Source organism: Mobula hypostoma, chromosome 1 (genome assembly GCF_963921235.1).
Source record: "Mobula hypostoma chromosome 1, sMobHyp1.1, whole genome shotgun sequence".
Classification (NCBI taxonomy): Eukaryota; Metazoa; Chordata; class Chondrichthyes; order Myliobatiformes; family Myliobatidae; genus Mobula; species Mobula hypostoma.
The window spans coordinates 100218131-100236926 of record NC_086097.1 but is presented as its reverse complement, the minus strand read 5'-3'; the positions used below and the strand labels follow the sequence as shown (position 1 = coordinate 100236926).

General features: G+C 43.4%; 1 protein-coding gene across 7 annotated transcripts in view; it reads right to left on the bottom strand.

The window, feature by feature from the left end:
* dpf3 (double PHD fingers 3) overlaps positions 1-18796 on the bottom strand; it is a 198121-nt gene that overhangs the window by 45474 nt on the left and 133851 nt on the right. For 5 of the 7 annotated variants that reach the window (XR_010018668.1, XR_010018670.1, XR_010018672.1 and 2 more), the window contains exons 6-8: positions 13532-13607; positions 13336-13377; positions 12957-13094 (exon numbers count right to left, since the gene is read on the bottom strand). Coding sequence is in view for 3 of the 7 variants with exons in the window: in XM_063053721.1 (XP_062909791.1) it covers positions 12957-13094; positions 13336-13377; positions 13532-13607 (256 nt within the window). In the remaining 4 variants the exon portion in view is untranslated. The remainder of the gene's footprint in view (positions 1-12956; positions 13095-13335; positions 13378-13531; positions 13608-18796) is intronic. The other 2 variants (XR_010018674.1, XM_063053731.1) reach the window with 1 other exon arrangement.

Here is an 18796-nt window from a genome sequence, read left to right as displayed (position 1 = left end):
AGAATTCAGAGACATCTCAGTGCGTAAAGGGCAAGGTCAGAAACCACTGTTGAATGCGCGTGATCTTCGAGCCCTCAGGCGGCACTGCCTAAGAAACCTTCATGCTACTGTGACACTTATAGCCACCTGGGCTCGGGAGTACTTCGGAAAACCATTGTCACTCAACACAGTCCATCGCTGCATCCAGAAATGCAGCTTGAAACTGTATTATGCAAGGAGGAAGCCATACATCAACTCTATGCAGAAACGCTGGCAAGTTCTCTGGGCCCGAGCTCACCTCAGATGGACCGAAAGACTGGAACCGTGTGCTGTGGTCAGATGAGTCCACATTTCAGCTAGTTTTTGGAAAAAACGGGCGTCGAGTTCTCCATGCCAAAGATGACAACGACCATCCAGATTGTTATCAGCAAAAGGTGCAAAAGCCAGCATCTGTGATGGTATGGGGGTGCATCAGTGCCCACAGCATGGGTGAGTTGCATGTATGTGAAGGTACCATTGACTCTGAGGTGTATATTAGGATTTTAGAGAGACATATGTTGCCATCAAGGCGACGTCTCTTCCCGGGACGTCCGTGCTTATTTCAGCAGGACAATGCCAGACCACATTCTGCACGGGCTACAACAGCATGGCTTTGTAGACACAGAGTACGTGTGCTTGACTGGCCTGCTGCCAGTCCAGCTCTATCTCCTTCACTAAGGAGGACATAAATAATCTTCCGGAAATAGTAGGGGACAGAGGGTCCAGTGAGATGGAGGAACTGAGGGAAATACATGTTAGTAGGGAAGTGGTGTTAGGTAAATTGAAGGGATTAAAGGCAGATAAATCCCCAGGGCCAGATGGTCTGCATCCCAGAGTGCTTAAGGAAGTAGCCCAAGAAACAGTGGATGCATTAGTGATAATTTTTCAAAACTCTTTAGATTCTGGACTAGTTCCTGAGGATTGGAGGATGGCTAATGTAACCCCACTTTTTAAAAAAGGAGGGAGAGAGAAACCGGGGAATTATAGACCGGTTAGCCTAACATCGGTGGTGGGGAAAATGCTAGAGTCAGTTATCAAAGATGTGATAACAGCACATTTGGAAATTGGTGAAATCATCGGACAAAGTCAGCATGGATTTGTGAAAGGAAAATCATGTCTGACGAATCGCATAGAATTTTTTGAGGATGTAACTAGTAGAGTGGATAGGGGAGAACCAGTGGATGTGGTATATTTGGATTTTCAAAAGGCTTTTGACAAGGTCCCACACAGGAGATTAGTGTGCAGACTTAAAGCACGTGGTATTGGGGGTAAGGTATTGATGTGGATAGAGAATTGGTTGGCAGACAGGAAGCAAAGAGTGGGAATAAACGGGACCTTTTCAGAATGGCAGGCAGTGACTAGTGGGGTACTGCAAGGCTCAGTGCTGGGACCCCAGTTGTTTACAATATATATTAATGACTTAGATGAGGGAATTAAATGCAGCATCTCCAAGTCTGCGGATGACACGAAGCTGGGTGGCAGTGTTAGCTGTGAGGAGGATGCTAAGAGGATGCAGAGTGACTTGGATAGGTTAGGTGAGTGGGCAAATTCATGGCAGATGCAATTTAATGTGGATAAATGTGAAGTTATCCACTATGGTGGCAAAAACAGGAAAACAGATTATTATCTGAATGGTGGCCGATTAGGAAAAGGGGAGGTGCAACGAGACCTGGGTGTCATTGTACACCAGTCATTGAAAGTGGGCATGCAGGTACAGCAGGCAGTGAAAAAGGCAAATGGTATGCTGGCATTTATAACAAGAGGATTCGAGTACAGGAGCAGGGAGGTACTACTGCAGTTGTACAAGGCCTTGGTGAGACCACACCTGGAGTATTGTGTGCAGTTTTGGTCCCCCAATCTGAGGAAAGACATCCTTGCCATAGAGGGAGTACAAAGAAGGTTCACCAGATTGATTCCTGGGATGGCAGGATTTTCATATGATGAAAGACTGGATCAACTAGGCTTATACTCGTTGGAATTTAGGAGATCGAGGGGGGATCTTACTGAAACGTATAAAATCCTAAAGGGATTGGACAGGCTAGATGCAGGAAGATTGTTCCCGATGTTGGGGAAGTCCAGAATGAGGGGTCACAGTTTGAGGATAAAGGGGAAGCCATTTAGGACAGAGATTAGGAAAAACTTCTTCACACAGAGAGTGGTGAATCTGTGGAATTCTCTGCCACGGGAAACGGTTGAGGCCAGTTCATTGGCTATATTTAAGAGGGAGTTAGATATGGACCTTGTGGCTAAAGGGATCAGGGGGTATGGAGGGAAGGCTGGTACAGGGTTCTGAGTTGGATGATCAGCCATGATTATACTGAAAGGCGGTGCAGGCTCGAAGGGCCGAATGGCCTACTCCTGCACCTATTTTCTATGCTTCTATGTTTCTATTGAAAATGTATGGCGCATCATGAAGAGGAGAATCAGACAACAAGACCACGGACTGTTGAGCAGCTGAAGTCTTATATCAAGCAAGAATGGACAAAATTTCCAATTGCAAATCTACTACAATTAGTATCCTCAGTTCCAAAGCGATTAAAAAGTATTATTAAAAGGAAAGGTGATGTAACACAATGGTAAACATGCCTCTGTCCCAACTTTTGTTGAGTGTGTTGCAGCCATCAAATTCTAAATTTGTGTATGTTTACAAGATATAATTAAGTTGGTCAGTAAAACTATTGAAAATCTTTTCTTTGTACTTTTGTCAGTTAAATAAAGGTTTGTGTGAATTAACATATCACAGATTTTTGTTTTTATTACATTTTGGAAAATATCCCAACTTTTCTGGAAATGGGGTTTGTAATAGCACCAAAACATGATACATTTCACCCAGTTTCTCTGTCCCGCGACGTGTCGACGCATCTCCATCCCGCATCACGTCGACACTTCTCCAAAACGCATCATGTCGACGTTTCTCCGAGACGCATCTTGTCGACGTTTCTCCGTTCCGCATCGTGTGTTGACGTTTCTCCGTCTCGCATCGTCTGTCAATGTTTCTCCGTCTCACATCATGTCGACGCTTCTCCGTCTCACATCACGCCGACGTTTCTCCGAAACGCATCGTGTCGATGTTTCTCCGTCTCACATTGTAGGGTGAACAGCTGAGACCCCAGCAGCCATGACTGGAGCTCTATTCAATAGCTTGCCTACTGAACGTCACCCATTTATTCTTACTCTTAGTTTTCTACATGTTCAACAATCTTCAATCCACACTAATATATTACCCCAACCCCCTGTGGGATACCTTTCCAAGAGATGTGTTGTCGATGGCCCTTTGCAAGTCAAATACACTGCATCTACAGGCTCCTTTTGATTCTCCAGCACAGTTATAATCTTAAAATTACTTGAGTACACGGGACAGATCACAGTACAGCACGGGACGGGCCCTTCAGCCTGATGATGCCAATGCCGAACATGATGCCGAATTAAACAAATCTTCTTTGTCCTCCATGATCCAGATCCCACCTGTTGTCTACTGTTCATAGCCCTTCTAAATGCCGATTGAACACCAATACTCTGTCTGCTTGCACCATCACTTCTGGCAGTGTGTTCCACATCCCCCCCGCCATCTTTTGTAAACTTCCCTGCTCATCTTAAGCTATACATCCTCTAGTTCAGGTGTTCCTAACCTGAAGTCCACAGACCCCTTGGTTAATGGGAAGGGTCCATTGCATATAAAAGATCGAGAACCCCTGCTCTACTTGTTGCCATTTCTACTTTGTCAAAAATATTCTGACTACCAGACCTACCTATGCCTCTCATAATTTTATACATGTCTATCAGGTTCTCCCATCAGCCGACAACGGTCCTGAGAAAACAACCCGCGTTTATTGAACCTCTCCTTATGGTTCATACCCTCTAATCCAGGCAGCATCCTCTTCAAAGCCTCCACATCCTTCCTGTAACTTTGTGGCTTCTCTTTCATGTAATCTTGTTAACGCTACCTAAGCACATCATGCTTTGTGCTCGACCTTCCTTAATACACCTGTCAACCTACATTGTCCTTTCTCCATCACAGAGAACCCCAGTCTTTGTTCACTTCTAAATACTCACAGCATTGAAAGAAATAATACTACCAGTCACACAGCCTTGCCAAGGTTACAACAAGCCATTTGTTTCCAGACAGCTCAATAACTCTTGGCCTCTGTGTCCTTCTCAGGGCATGGCTCTTATCTCTGCATGCATTAAATTAAGACGATAAGCAACTGTGACTTGCAGAAGTGCACAGAACTTCAACCTCTGCAGCTGTATGTATTGCATACAGCCTAGTCCATCTCGGGTAAAGCCCTCTCCACCATCGAGTACATCTACATGGAGTGCTATTGCAGGAAAGCAGCATCCATCATCAGGGAACCCTCCCACCACCCAGCTCAACCCTCTTCTCACTGCTGCTATCAGGAAGTAGGTATAGGAGCCTCTGGACTCACACCACCAGCTTCAGGAACAGTTACGACCCCTCAACCATCAGGCTCTTGAACCAGAGGGGATAACTTTGCTCAACTTCACTTGCCCCATCACTGAACTATTCCTACAACCAATGGACTCACTCTCAAGGACCCTTCAACTCATGTTTGCGATAATTATTGCTTATTTATTTATTATTATTATTTCTTTCTATTTGTATTGGCATTGTTTCACACTGCTTGAATGCCCAAGTTGGTACGGTCTTTCACTGATTCGGTTATGGTTATTATTCTATTATGGATTTGAGTATGCCCACAAGAAAATAAATCTCAGGGTTGCATACGGTGACATATATATGTGCTTTGATAATAAATTTACTTTGAACTTTGACAAGCAGGGACCCTCTGCACCCAGGCATTGCCACCTTCTCATTGCTGCCATCAGGCAGGAGGTGCAGAAGCCTGGAGACCCAAGCCTTAAAGTTCAACCACAGCTCCTTTCCCAATAACATCAGTCCTCGAAGCCACTGGAAAAATCCTAACATGACTTGAGACTATATTTTGTTTGCTCTCTCTCAATCTTGCACGAATATTGTTATGATTATTTTTAGTTAGTTTACACATGTGTAAGTTTAGTATAATTTATGTTAATTTAGGGTTGGCCTCATCTTGCAGTGTACTGTGCTGTCATTTATACCCCCTGGATGAATTCCTATGACAATAAACTTGAACTTGAATGACAAGACACCCAATAACAAACCCTTCTTGTTTCAGCCCATTAGAGTAATGAACAATGCAGACTGGCCAGAAATTGTAGGGAACTGGTGGTCTCGCCAACAATGTCCACACCACCCTACAATATAACTGTTTCCAGTATTTCGCGTCAGATGATTTTATTACGTGGCCCAGAAGAGTAGGTTGCAGATATCAAATGACACAGCTAGCTCATTAACAGTGCAAGGGCTGGAGCATGGGGACAGAAGAGGTAAACAGAGTCAATTCACACAGGCGCCTGTTGCTCTGCACCTGGGGATCTGTGGCTCACACAGCAACATGTTCCATTACTTAGCCCTCGCAGGTTTAGCGAGCTACAGTAACACCGGAACAATGTTGAGTAACAACTGGACTTGCTAACAGGAACAAGAATAAGTGACTCGAGCAATGAAGGATGGGACACTAAACCAAGAGGCTCCAAACAGGCTACATTAGGTATCTTCTGCACTAAATAAAGTGGCCACTGAGTGTGTGTTCATGGTCTTCTGCTGCAGTAGCCCATCCACTTCAAGGTTCAACGTGCTGTGCATTCAGAGATGCTGCTCTGCACACCACTATTATAACATGTGGTTATTTGGGTTATTGGCATCTTCCTGTCATCTTCAACCAGTCTGACCATTCTCCCCTGCCTCTCTCATTAACAACACATTTTCACCTGCAAAACTGGATTTTTTTGTTTCTCGCACCATTCTCTGTAAACTAGAAACTGTTGTGCATGAAAATCCCAGGTGATCAGCAGCTCCTGAGATACTCAAACCACCCTGTTTGGCACCAACGATCATTCCACAGTCAAAGTCACTTGGATCACATTTTTTGCCCATTCTGATGTTTGGTCTGAACCTCTTGACCATGTCTACATGCCTTTATACATTGAGTTGCTGCCATGTGTTTGGTCGATTAGATGTTTGCGTAAATGAGCAGGTGCAACTGGTAAAGTGGCCGCCGAGTGTATGTCTCACTCGAGGGAAATGTGAGGTGTGGTGGGCTGGGGGAGGAAGATGAGAAACATACTCTTCTCTCTTCATCAGTGACAAAGTTCAACTCCAACCATTCCCTCTGATTGACAGCCTCTTGCTAAAGGGAAGTCTGCCCTCCTCCCTCCCTGGCCAAGCTCTCACTGCTAACTGGACTCCAGGACGCAGAAGATTGCTGGTGAGGGCAGCAGTCGGCACTCTAACACAGCTCTGGAGGAGCAGGGACTGTGCGTGCAAGCCCTTTCTGAAACGTGACATAACAAACTGGAGCTGAAATTTGTTGCTTTGTGTCTGCTCTGCTTTAAACAATAGTATTACTGCTTCTCTTCCTTGCTGTCCTCTCCAAACATCCTTATATCCGGAAATCTACAGATCTGCTCAGTGACAGCCCTTAGATTAGCGAGTTTGAAAGTTTCACTCCCAACTTCACTTTGTGTTAGTCCTAAATGATCTTCTCCTCATTCTCAAACTGTAGCCTCAGTTTCCAGCACGGGCAAACATCCTCCCCATATCTACGCTGTTGAGCCGTCTAAGAATTTTAGACATAAAACCATAAGATATAGAAGCAGAATTAGGCCATTTGATCCATTGAGTCCTCTCCATCATTTCATCATGGCTGATCCAATTTTCCTCTCAGCCCCAATCCCCTGCCTTCTCCCCATATCCCTTCATGCCCTGACCAATGAAGAATCTATCAACCTCTGCCTTTAATATACATACAGACTTGGCCTCCACAGCCGCCTATGGCAAAGACTTCCACAGATTTAGCGCTCTTGGCCTAAAGAAATTCTTTCTCATCTCTGTTTTAAAAGGACACCCCTCTATTCTGAAGCTGTGTTCTCTGATCTTAGACTCTCCCTCCATAGAAATCATCCTCTTCACATCCACTCTGTCAAGGCCTTTCATCATTTAATAGGTTTCAATTAGGTCACCCATTATTCTTCTGAATCTAGTGAACACAGGCCCAGAGGCATCTAACGCTCTTCCTTTGACAAGCCATTCAATCCTGGGATCATTTTTGTGAACCTCTTTTGAACCCTCTCCAGATTCAGCACATCTCTTTGAAGATAAGGGTACAAAACTGCTCACAATACTCCAAATGAGGCCTGACCAGTGCTTTATAAAGTCTCAACATTACATCCTTGCTTCTATATTCCAGTCCTCTTGAAATGAATACTAACATTGCATTTGCCTTCCTCACCACAGACTCAGTCTGCAAATTAACCTTTAGGGAATCCTGCAGAAGGACTCCCAAGTCCCTTTGCAGCTCAGATTTTTTGAATTTTCTCCCTGTTTTGAAAATAGTCTAAGCTTTTATTTCTTTTACCAAAGTGCATGACCATACACTTCCCGACACTGTATTTCACCTGCCATTTCTTTGCCCATTCTCCAAATCTGCGTAAGTCCTTCTGCACCCTCCCTATTTCCTAAAAACTACCTGCCCCTCCATTTACCTTCATATCGTCTGAAAACTTTTCAACAAAGCCATCAATTCCTTCATTTAAATCATTGACATAGAATGTAAAAAGAATTAGTCCCATCACAGACCCCTGTGGAAAACCACAAGTCACCGGCAGCCAGCCAGAAAAGTCTCCCTTTACTCCCATTCTTTACCTCCTGCCAATCAGCCACTGCTTTATCCATGCTAAAATCTTTCTGTAATACCATGGGCTCATAAGCTTGTTAAGCAGCCTCATGTGTGGCACCTTGTCAAAGGCCTTCTGAAAATCCAAGTACACAACATCAACCTTTGTTATTTTGTATATCCTTTTATATTTATTTTATTATAATATTTGTTATATCCTGCTTGTTACTTCTTCAAAAAATTCCAACAGAATTGTCAGGCAATATGTTCCCTTGAGGAAACCATGCTGACTGTGGCCTATTTTATCATGTGCCTCCAAGTATCCTGAGACCTCATTCTTAATAAGTAACTCCAACATCTTCCCAACCACTGAGGTCAGACTAACTGGCCGATAGTTTCCTTTCTTCTGCCTCTCTCCCTTCTTGAAGAGTGGAGTGAGATTTCTAATTTTGCGGTCTTCTGAAACCATTCCAGAATCTTGGAAGTTCATTACTAATGCCTTCACGATCTCTTCAGTCACCTCTTCCTGAACTCTGGGGTGTACACCATCTGGTCCAGGCGACTTACCTACCTTCAGACCTTTCAGTTTCCCGAGAACCTTCTCCCTAGTAATGGCAACTTCACACACTTCATTTCCCCTGACACCTGGAGCTTCCACCATGCTGCTGATATCTTCTACAGTGAAAGCTGCTGCAAAATACTTATTCAGTTCATCCGCTATTACATTGTTCCCCATTACAACGTCTCTGCATCATATTCTGATGGTTCAATATCCACTCTCGCCTCTCTTTTACACTTCATGTATCTGAAGAAACTTTTGGCATCCTCTTTAATATTATTGACTAGCTTACTTTTGCATATAATCTTTTCCTTCTTAATTAATTTTTTTAGTTGCCTTTTGTTGGCTTTTAAAAGCTTCCCAATCCTCTAACTTCCCACTAATTTTTGCTCTATTATACGCCCTCTCTTTGGCTTTCATGTTGGCTTTGACTTCTCTTGTTAGCCATGATTGTGTCATCTTTCCTTTAGGATACTTCTCCCTCTTTGGGATGTATATATCCTGTGCCTTCTGAATTGCTTCCAGAAATTTCAGCCATCACTGCTCTGCCGTCATCTCTGCCAGTGTTCTCTTCCAGTCAATTCTGGCCAACTCCTCTCTCATGCATCTGTAATTCCTTTTACTCCACTGTGATATTGATACACCTGACTTTAGTTTCCCCTTCTCAAATTTCAGGGTAAATTCAATCATAGTATGATCACTTTCCCCCAACAGTTCTTCTACCTTAAGCTCTCTAATCAATTCTGGTTCATTACACAACACCCAATCCAGAATAGCTGATCCCCTAGTGGGCTCAACCACAAGCTGCTCTAAAAAGCCATCTTGTAGGCACTCTAGAAATTCCTCCTCCTGGAATCCAGCACCAATCCGATTTTCCCAATCTACCTGCATACTGAAGTTCCCCTTGACTATTGTAACATTGCCCTTTTGACATCCATCTTCTATCTCCAATTGTAATTTGTAGACAACATCCTTACTACTGTTTGGGACTCTGTATACAACTCCCATCAGGGTCTTTTTACCCTTGCAGTTCCTTAGCGCCATCCACAATGATCCAACACCTTCCAACCCTATTTCATCTTTTTCTAATGATGTGATTTCATTTTTACCAACAGAGCAACACCGCCCTCTCTGCCCTCCTGCCTGTCCTTTCAATTCAATCCCATTCGATTCACACCATGTTCAACCTTTTGATTCCTAATTTTGTCCTAAATTTTATTTGTCTCCATGAGGTCTAAACTCCTGAGAATATCTACCAGGTCTATCTAATCGCTCCATATATTTTGGACTTATCATTCCAGAAACCTTCACTACACTGTTTCTACCACAAGAATATTCTTCTTCACGGTAACAAAACAAAAGCTATGCACAGTGTTCCAGGTGTGCTCTCACTCTGGCCCTATATAATCAAAAGTGAGGTGCCTTTACTCTGACACTCAGATTCTCTTGTAATAAAGGCCAAGATACCATTTGCCTTCTTAGTTGCCTGTAAAGTTACATTTCAGTGACTCTTACATAAAGGATACCCAGGCCCTTTTGAACATCATTATTTTCCGACCTTTCCCAAGTTAAAAAGTACTCAGTATTTCTGTCTTTGGATAACCTTGTATTTTTCCTATTTGGGCTTAATAACAAGCATTAAAACGAATTCTTTGCAAATGGGATCTTTCAAAGTAGAAACAGTGCCACCACAAAAACAAGGGAGTGCTAACACAAAAAAATTGTGCACTTTTGAGGCAAAAGCAAAAGTTTTAAAGGAACTGAATTGAAGAAATATGAAGTATTTCCTACAGGGAATAAACGCAGTGAGTGATTAGGTTCTAGAATGACCAGCCAGAGACAATGGAGGCAGGTTCAAATGGAAGATACAAAGCACACTGGATAAGTAACCGCAAACAATGAACAAAGGGCGGTGAGGTTATGCTGGGCAAGTGGGTCTGGCTGGATTGCTCTTGTTTACAGTTGGCATAGATTCTATGGTGAAACTCCCTCCTTCTGTGCTGCAACTAGTGATTCTTTAAAAACAAGGATAAAATTGACCACGTGGAAGCTAAAGAAAAGGAGGAAGAAGTCTGTCAGAGGGGTAAACAGACACTAACAAGGAGCACATTACTCTGGGGAGTCCAGTATAAATTGGAGGAATTCAAAAGGAAAGAAATGAAACATAAGTTAGCAATTCTTGATCAGCTACACCGCTATTAAGTAGACATTCAACTTTCTCTAGATATGAATAACAGCTCAAGGCAGCAATATGATAAACTGCATTTATCTGTAAATAGAGGGTGAACATTTTTCTTTTGCATGTAAGGCAACATTCTACATTCACCATTTGGAAGCACCCAGTTGCTGGCTGTCACACCTGACTGGATGCCTTCTCCTTGTCAGACACCTATCAGCAAGTGTAAGCTTTACAACACTAAAGGGCATGGGCACGAATTCCTTCGGAACTGAGGTCCACATTCTTGCCTCTGTGCTTTGCCAGCCGGCTTTACATACAGGACTATTGCAAAGTAGTCACTGCTGATAGCTGACACACAGTGAGCTATCAAAACAAGGTTTCTAAAAAAGGATGCAGCTGAGCAAAATAAATTATTTTTAGCTGCTGCTATACAGTCCTACGTTCAAGTCTGTGTGGTTACTATAGTAACAGGCTAATCAGGACAATCATCACACCTACCCTCAACTTCCTTCAGTCATTTTGATGGTGCAAGTAATCAGTCCATGACCTTGCTTACTTGAGCAAAAACTGATCAATATTCAGCTGTCTGCTGCCCCCAAGACAATTCCTCAGACTCCCCCTCACCTAACCACTTCTCCTTAATCCTCCTCAACTCAATCCGTGCTGTCACTGCCGAACTGTCAAATGCTGCATCTTCCAGTCAGACCTCATTAAGTGACTTCTGCTTAGGGCAGCAAGGGTTTCTCCAGCTCTCAAAAGCTCCCAGCAATATTGCAATATTGTGTGTGTGTGTGTGTGTGTGTGTGTGTGTGTGTGTGTGTATGTCTGTGTGTATGTGTGTGTGTGTGTGTGTGTGTGTGTGTGTGTGTGTGTGTGTGTGTGTGTGCGTGTGAGAGAGAGAGAGAGAGTGTGTGTCGCGCGCGCAGCACAACAGTACTTCAGTCTACATTTAACGAATACTCACGGTTTAATCTCATAATTAACTCTTTGTTCTTTGCTTAGAGGAAATGTTATCTGATGAGATTGCTTTCATCACAAATCAAGGTATGCAGAGCTGCAATTATAGGTGGCAGTAAAGATTAACTGTTCCTAAATTGAACCAGTCGTACCTAAATACCACAATTTCACCAACCTCAGTTAGAAACTATTGCTTGCTGCCGTAGTGCATTTGTGCAAGAACTCTTTTACTTTAATGTTAGTCATTTTTGCCATCTTTCAGGATGTCAGTGTCAGGGGAAAGACCAGCATTTACTGCCTTTCCACAGCTACTCTTTCATAATTGTCCTCGAGATTGTGCAGTTCACTACCTGCAACTAAAAGGCTTGCTGGGCGACTTTAGAGGATAGCTACACTTCCTGCTGTTTGGGAAGGCAGCCAAAATAATCAAGGGTTCCTTCTACTCCAGTCACTCTCTCTTCTCGCTCTTCCATCAGGGAGAACTCTTCCCATTGCCATCAACTTCTTGAACTAACTTGAAATAGTCTTGAACATATTTAAATAAAACAATCCCTTGGATTCTATTTGTTTGCTCTTTCTCAACTTGCACAAATGTTGTTATGTTTATTTGTCATATTTATAAATTACATTAATATAATTTTACATTTCGTAATACACAGTGCTGCTGCTGTTATCATGGCATTTATGCCCTGGCTATGTAGGCCTATGATGGTAAATTTGAACTTGAGCAGAAGATACAAAAGTTTGAGAACACTTCCGACCAGGCTCAAGGGCAGTTTCTATCTGACTGTTTTCAGACTCTGGACTTGCTGATCTCCCAATCTACCTCATGGTGGCCCTTGCACTTTATTTGTTCACTGGCACTGCACTTTCTCTGTAGCTGCAACACAATACTCTGCATTCTGTTTGCCTTTTTACCACCTTAATGTACTTAGGTATGGCATGATCTGCCTGGATGGCACGCAGACAAAGGCTTCTTACTGCACCTCCGCACGTGTGACAATAATACACCAATAGCAATACTTAATAGTCAACCTTGCTGGCTGGGCCTGGAGTCACATCCAGGCCAATGTTGGGAAAGGGTGGCGGATTTCCTCCCTTGAAGGACATTAGTGAAACATATAGTATTTTAAACAACAATTGGGCAGTTTTTGTGATGAAAAATACTTCTTTTGTTTTACTAAATTCCAGATTATCAAAGAGAATTGAAATAACATTGCCCTCCCTGCTGAGATATTAACCAGGCCCTGAGGACTGTTAGTCTAGTGAATTAACTACTGTGTCGTCACTGTGAAGCACTAAAACTCCCTCTGCTCAGCGTTTCTGGCAAATGCTTAGAAAGAAAAGCACTTTAACTTCAGCCAGAAGCTCCAGTGTAAAATTAAGTGCGGGCTTATGACGTGGTCAGAGAAACGTAGGCTTTCGATCAGTGAGTATGGGAGACGGCAGTACGGATTTTTCAGATAATCCAAACACTGGTGTGGCTCGGGAACTGGGCTCAGCTTACATTTATGCCCGTCACTTTTCAGGACAGATGGTGAACAAGGCTCCGAATCTTGGTCGTCGTCTCCTTCCTCGTCAGCTAAATGCGTATGAGCATAGTGATAGCTAAGCCCAGGGCGATTCTTGTATCGCTTGCCACAGACTGGAAACAAAGGAAAGACCAAACAGTGGCACATTACTCATGTAAAATCATTCTCAGTTACTATAAACTCATTCTTTTTTTTTCAAACGACTAATTGTTTTAGTAGAGTGAAGTATTCAAGGATATATTATGAATAAAAAGAGTACACAAGAAGGTAAATTAAAAACAGGCAAGAAGCAAATCACCACAGCTGCAGTCTATGCCCAGTTACTCATAGACTAAATCGGCAACTGCATAGTACCTTTGTCAGATGTTTTTGAGTTATGCTTTTGTTTGAAACTATCTGAAACAGAGAAGAAGAAAAAAGAGAAAAAGGAGTGAATTTCACAGAAGACAGAGCAGAGAGGAGATGAGACGGTTTTCACACATGCAAGAGAAAGGGAACAGAAGAAGCAGCTGGAAGTTCACACTTGTAAGCACCACAACAAGCTACTTACTGTCACAGACATATGGCTTATCGTGATCTTCCTGGGAAGAGGAGTCTGTTTTTCTTTTCCCTCCTACACCACGTGTCTGTATTTAAAGAAAGGGGAATGTACGTTTAGCAAAGGTGGTTACACCACAGCCCGGTAAAGTGGCTCCAATGCAGAGCATCGCAAGAGGCTGCAAAGGGCTGTGGGCTCAGCCATTTCCATCACAGGCACAACCCTCCCCACCACCGAGGACAGCTTCAAGATGCAGTGCCGCAAGAAGGTAGCATCCAACGCGAAGCAGCCTCACCTTCTAGGGCACTCCCTTTTCGTTTTACTAATAATCAGGGAAGAGGTACAGGAGCCTTATGACACACACTCAACAATTCAGGAACAGCTTCTTCCTCTCTGTCATCAGATGGCTGAATGCTCCATGAACCTATGAACACTGCCTCATTGCCATTTTTTTGCAGTATTTATTTTGTAATTTCTGATAATTTTATGATTTTGCATTGTACTGCTATTGCAAAACAGAAAATTTCACATTGTGTAGAGAGTGACATTAAATCTGGTTCTGACCCTGTTAACTTCGCAATAAACATCTTCAGCAAAGAGCAAATTATTTTCACAAAGACCACGAGGATTTCAGTGATTCAACGGCACACCTCAATTGTGAAATGAACCCAGCTGTCAGGCCTGTGAGCAGGGACTTAAATTGAACTGCTGATGCAGGGGCATACATTATAGACACAGACAAACAGACACACACTCACTCACATGTGTTCAACATAGTTAAGTGTTTTTCTGGGTGTCTGCTGGTTCAGCTCGCAAAGCCCACATCCTTTGAATTAATTTTTTAAAAGGCAATTAACTTACAGATTTTTGTACTCAAGTTTAACTTATAGAGCAGATTTTGAGCGGGACAGCTGAAGTTTCAGTGGATGCACGTCAGCAGTGGGAGGAAATTGAGGTGACAAATTCAAAGCATTAAGGATCACTGAAATACCAGAGGTAGAATACAAGAATCCATTTGAGTATTGGTACCAAAATCATTAAATGCTGCTAGTATGGAAAAATGTACTTCTAAAGGTTAATATTGAAAACCCTCAGTGATGTGGAGATTGTAAAAGGCAGAAGGCATTTTGAAATTCAGTTAAAGACTGGAAAAATTTAAAGATACACTGTGACGCTATATACACCCAACATATCAATTAAAGAGACTGAGATGCGTCAAAGACTCTTGTAAATTCCTACAGATGTACAGAGGAGACTGCACGTTCTGACTGGCTGCAGCACGGCCTGGAACAGAGGCTCCAATGCACAGGGTCACAAGAGTTGCAGACCCATTCACCTGCATCACGGACACAATCCTCCCCACCAACGAGGACATCTCCAAGAAGGTGGTGTCCATCATGCAGGACCTGTGACATGCTCTCTTCTTGTTACTACCAATGGGGAGGGGAACAGGAAGACCCACATTCAGCAAGATACCATTTATAACTTCCCCCACCCCACATTAAACCTGTGCCCTTCTGTCTTTGCTATCCTTACTATGGAAAAAAGAATGATCATCTACCCCATCTACGTCCAGAACCCAGCCTGAAACATTGACTGTACGCTTTGCCTGGCTTGCTGAGTTCCTCCAGCAGGATTTGCTGCTTGGATTTCCAGCATCAGCAGATTTTCTCTTGCTCATGCTCATAATCTGACATGCCTGAACTTCTTTCACGGCAGGAAAAACAAGCAGCCTATTTGTTCCCCCCCCCCATAACTAAATCCAGGCAACAGCTCAGTGGGGCTCCTCTGCACTCTCTCCAGTGCAACCGTATCCTTCCTCCAGCAACACACCATATGTAGATATTACTCGTTCCTCTTCTCCATCTACTCCATCTGTCCATTGCCCACACACTCCCTCCACTGATCCCATCTGCCCCCTCCACTTTCCTCAATGGGTTCTCTGCTCCACCTTCCTCTCCTATCAGGGTTCCATCATCCACAGCCTTTTGTCACCTCCCAGCCTCTGTCACTATTTCCACTCTCCCTTCACCTTTTCAGACAGGGTATCTCTCCTATTTCTCTCAGTCTCAAACCAAAATGTCAACTGCTCCTTTTGCCCCCGAAATGCACCGAGACTTGCTCAGTTCCTCCAGCATCTTGTCTACTGTGCCAAACTCCAGAATCTGCAGTCTTTTATAAGCTTTCTATAGTGTGGAGACTGTTCAAAGGAAGTCAAGAATTCTTTCGATTTCCTGCATATATATCAAAGTCTGAATGGCTAACTATTTCATAAAAGATAAAGCTATTTGAGGAGAGCTTCTTCGATAAAATTTACCCTTATAAATGAAGACCATAAAAGACCATAAGACAAAGGAGCAGAAGTCGGCCATTCAGCCCATCGAGTCTGCTCCGCCATTTTATCATGAACTGATCCATTCTCCCATTTAGTCCCACTCCCCCGCCTTCTCACCAAAACCTTTGATGCCCTGGCTACTCAGATACCTATCAATCTCTGCCTTAAATACACCCAACAACTTAGCCTCCATTGCTGCCAGTGGCAACAAATTCCATAGATTCACCACCCTCTGGCTAAAAAAATTTCTTCGCATTTCTTTTCGTGATGTATTTTAACAGTCTGTATTTTTTATATAATCAGAGAGAAATGTAAAAGCTGCTGTTTCAATCCAAACACCTTTGGTCTAATATCAGACTATCAGACTGGGAAAAAAAATAAGGTGAGAATCCTACACAAGATGTGACATGCAATGTATTACTGCAATTAGGGTCCAGGGTTACACTAACTCGGTTAGTGAGAATGCACACAAGTTGTAACATGCATTACTGCAATTAGGGCCCGGGGTTACACTAACTCCATATTCATAGGCTGAAATATTCAAGCTTCAGATCATTAACAAAGACCTATAGAAAATATCACCAGCCTAAAATTAAAATGACTCACGCCGATAAACTGGACTATGTATCAGTGTGCTCTTACCAGAGTCGGTTCATTTGTGAGCACGTAACAACACAGCCATTATATAGAATGGAACTGTGTGTGAAATTTGATTCACAAAAGCTTTCTGACCAGTTTCCGTGGAGGATACACTCATCAGTCTCCCATGCAGTGGCAACAAACCATCCACACAACTACCACTCTCACCTTGAAGGCTAAATCAGGGACTTTTGCAGCAAGATTACAGACATCAGCCTACAGCACTGAATGCCGAGCAATCTTTTTCTCGAAGGACCGCTTGGATGCAAGGCTTTCTGTCTTCACTGATAAGTACAGCCTTCATGCATCATTGAAAAAAATCATCTTGTGTAGAGTTGAGTTGGCTGACAACTTGACTCATGCTACAGACAGCTTTCCAAGTATAGGATAATGACTACAAAATGCCTGCGCCCACGTCATTACAACAAAATACCCGCATCCACGTCATTACAACAAGATACCCACGTCCACGTCGTTACAAACAAGATGCCCGTGTCCACATCATTACATACAAGATGCCCGCGTCCACGTCATTACAAACAAGACGTCCATGTCATTACAAACAAGATGCTCATATCCACATCATTACATACAAGTTGCCTGCGTCCACGTCATAACAAACAAGATGCCCTTATCCACGTCATTACAAACACGATGTCCATGTCATTACAAACAAGATGCCCGCATCCATGTCATTACAAACAAGATGCCCTCATCCGCGTCATTACATGCAAGATCCCTGCGTCCACGTCATCACAAATGAGATGCTCATGTCCACATCATTACAAACAAGATGCCCTCGTCCACATCATTACATACAAGATCCCTGCACCTACGTCATTAGATACAAACAGTCTGAATTGGAATCGAAGCTTATTTCTATACAATGTGTAGAGAAAGCACCTTGGCCCATCAGGACTATCACAGCTCACAGATCAAGCTCATTCTCTCAGTAATTTTCCCTGTTATCTGTCCTCTCCACTGTCCCATCAACTAACCTGCACCCCACCGCACCCCCAGATTCAGTGGTGAGCTAAGCCGCACATCTTTTGGATGTGGGAGAAAACTGCACTGGGAAGCCATGGTCACACTCCAGTTGTCGGATGTGTGAGGCAGTAAGTCTACCAGTGGCCCCACTCCAGTGCTCATTCAAACACACCACATCCCAGCTGAGGAACGAATACGTACACAGTATGAAGAGTTCACCTTCAGCTGATTATTCTCAGTCGCAGAAAAGGACTGTAAATCCCTGAGACACAGGAGAGGTAATAGGCCATTTGTCCCATCGAATCTGCTGATCCATTTTCCCTCTCAGCCCCAATCTCCTGCCTTCTCCCCGTATCCCTCCATTCCCTGACCAATCAAGAATCTATCAATGTCTGTTTTGAATATACGTAAAGACTTGGCCTCTTCGGCTGTCTGTGGCTATGGTGAATAGAGTGCCCTCCTAATCAATTGCTTGGGTTCTCTGTAGTCGATAAGAGCACTGACATTCCCTCAGATGCCCTCTCTTCCGAACTTCTGTGCAATTACAGTCCCTCGTTAAAGGGTCAAGTGTTGAAGGGCATCCAGCTGATGAATGAACCGAGTGAGGGCAGGCGCCCAGCCCCGCAAAGGACAAGGAGGAAACCATCAGAACAGTAACCTCATTTGTGCCACCATGTTTATATGCATTGATACAGGTTTATTATTGTCATGTGTACCAAAATATAGTGGAAAACCTTTTGTTTGCAAACCCATCAAGCAAGATCATTCTATATACCATACATTGAAGGAGTCAAAAAAAGAAAAAAACTAACAGAATTTATCTTTATTTATTGAGATACAGCGTGGAATAGGCCCCTCTGGCCCTTCAAGCCTCGCTGCCCAGCAACCTCGCAGTTTAATCCGAGCCTAATCGTAGGACAATTTACGATGACCAATTAACTACCAAACGGTATGCCTTTGGACTGTGGGAGGAAACCAGGGCACCCAGAGGAAACCCATGCAGTCACAGGGAGAACGTACAAACTCCTTACAGGCAGCGGTGGGAATTGAACTCAGGTTGCCTGTACTGAAGGGTGTGGTGCTGACAACTATGCTTCCATGCTGTATAGTGTTACATTTACAGAGTAAGTCAGTGCAGATGGACAAATACAGTGGCAAGGCCTTGCCCGGGTAGACCGAGAGATGAAGAGTCTACCTTTATCATACAGGAGACCCATTCAAGAGTCTCACAACGGCAGAATAGACGCTGTCCTTGACCCTGGTGGTACACCCTTTCAGGCTTTTGTATCTTCTGCCCAACTGAACAGGACAAAAGA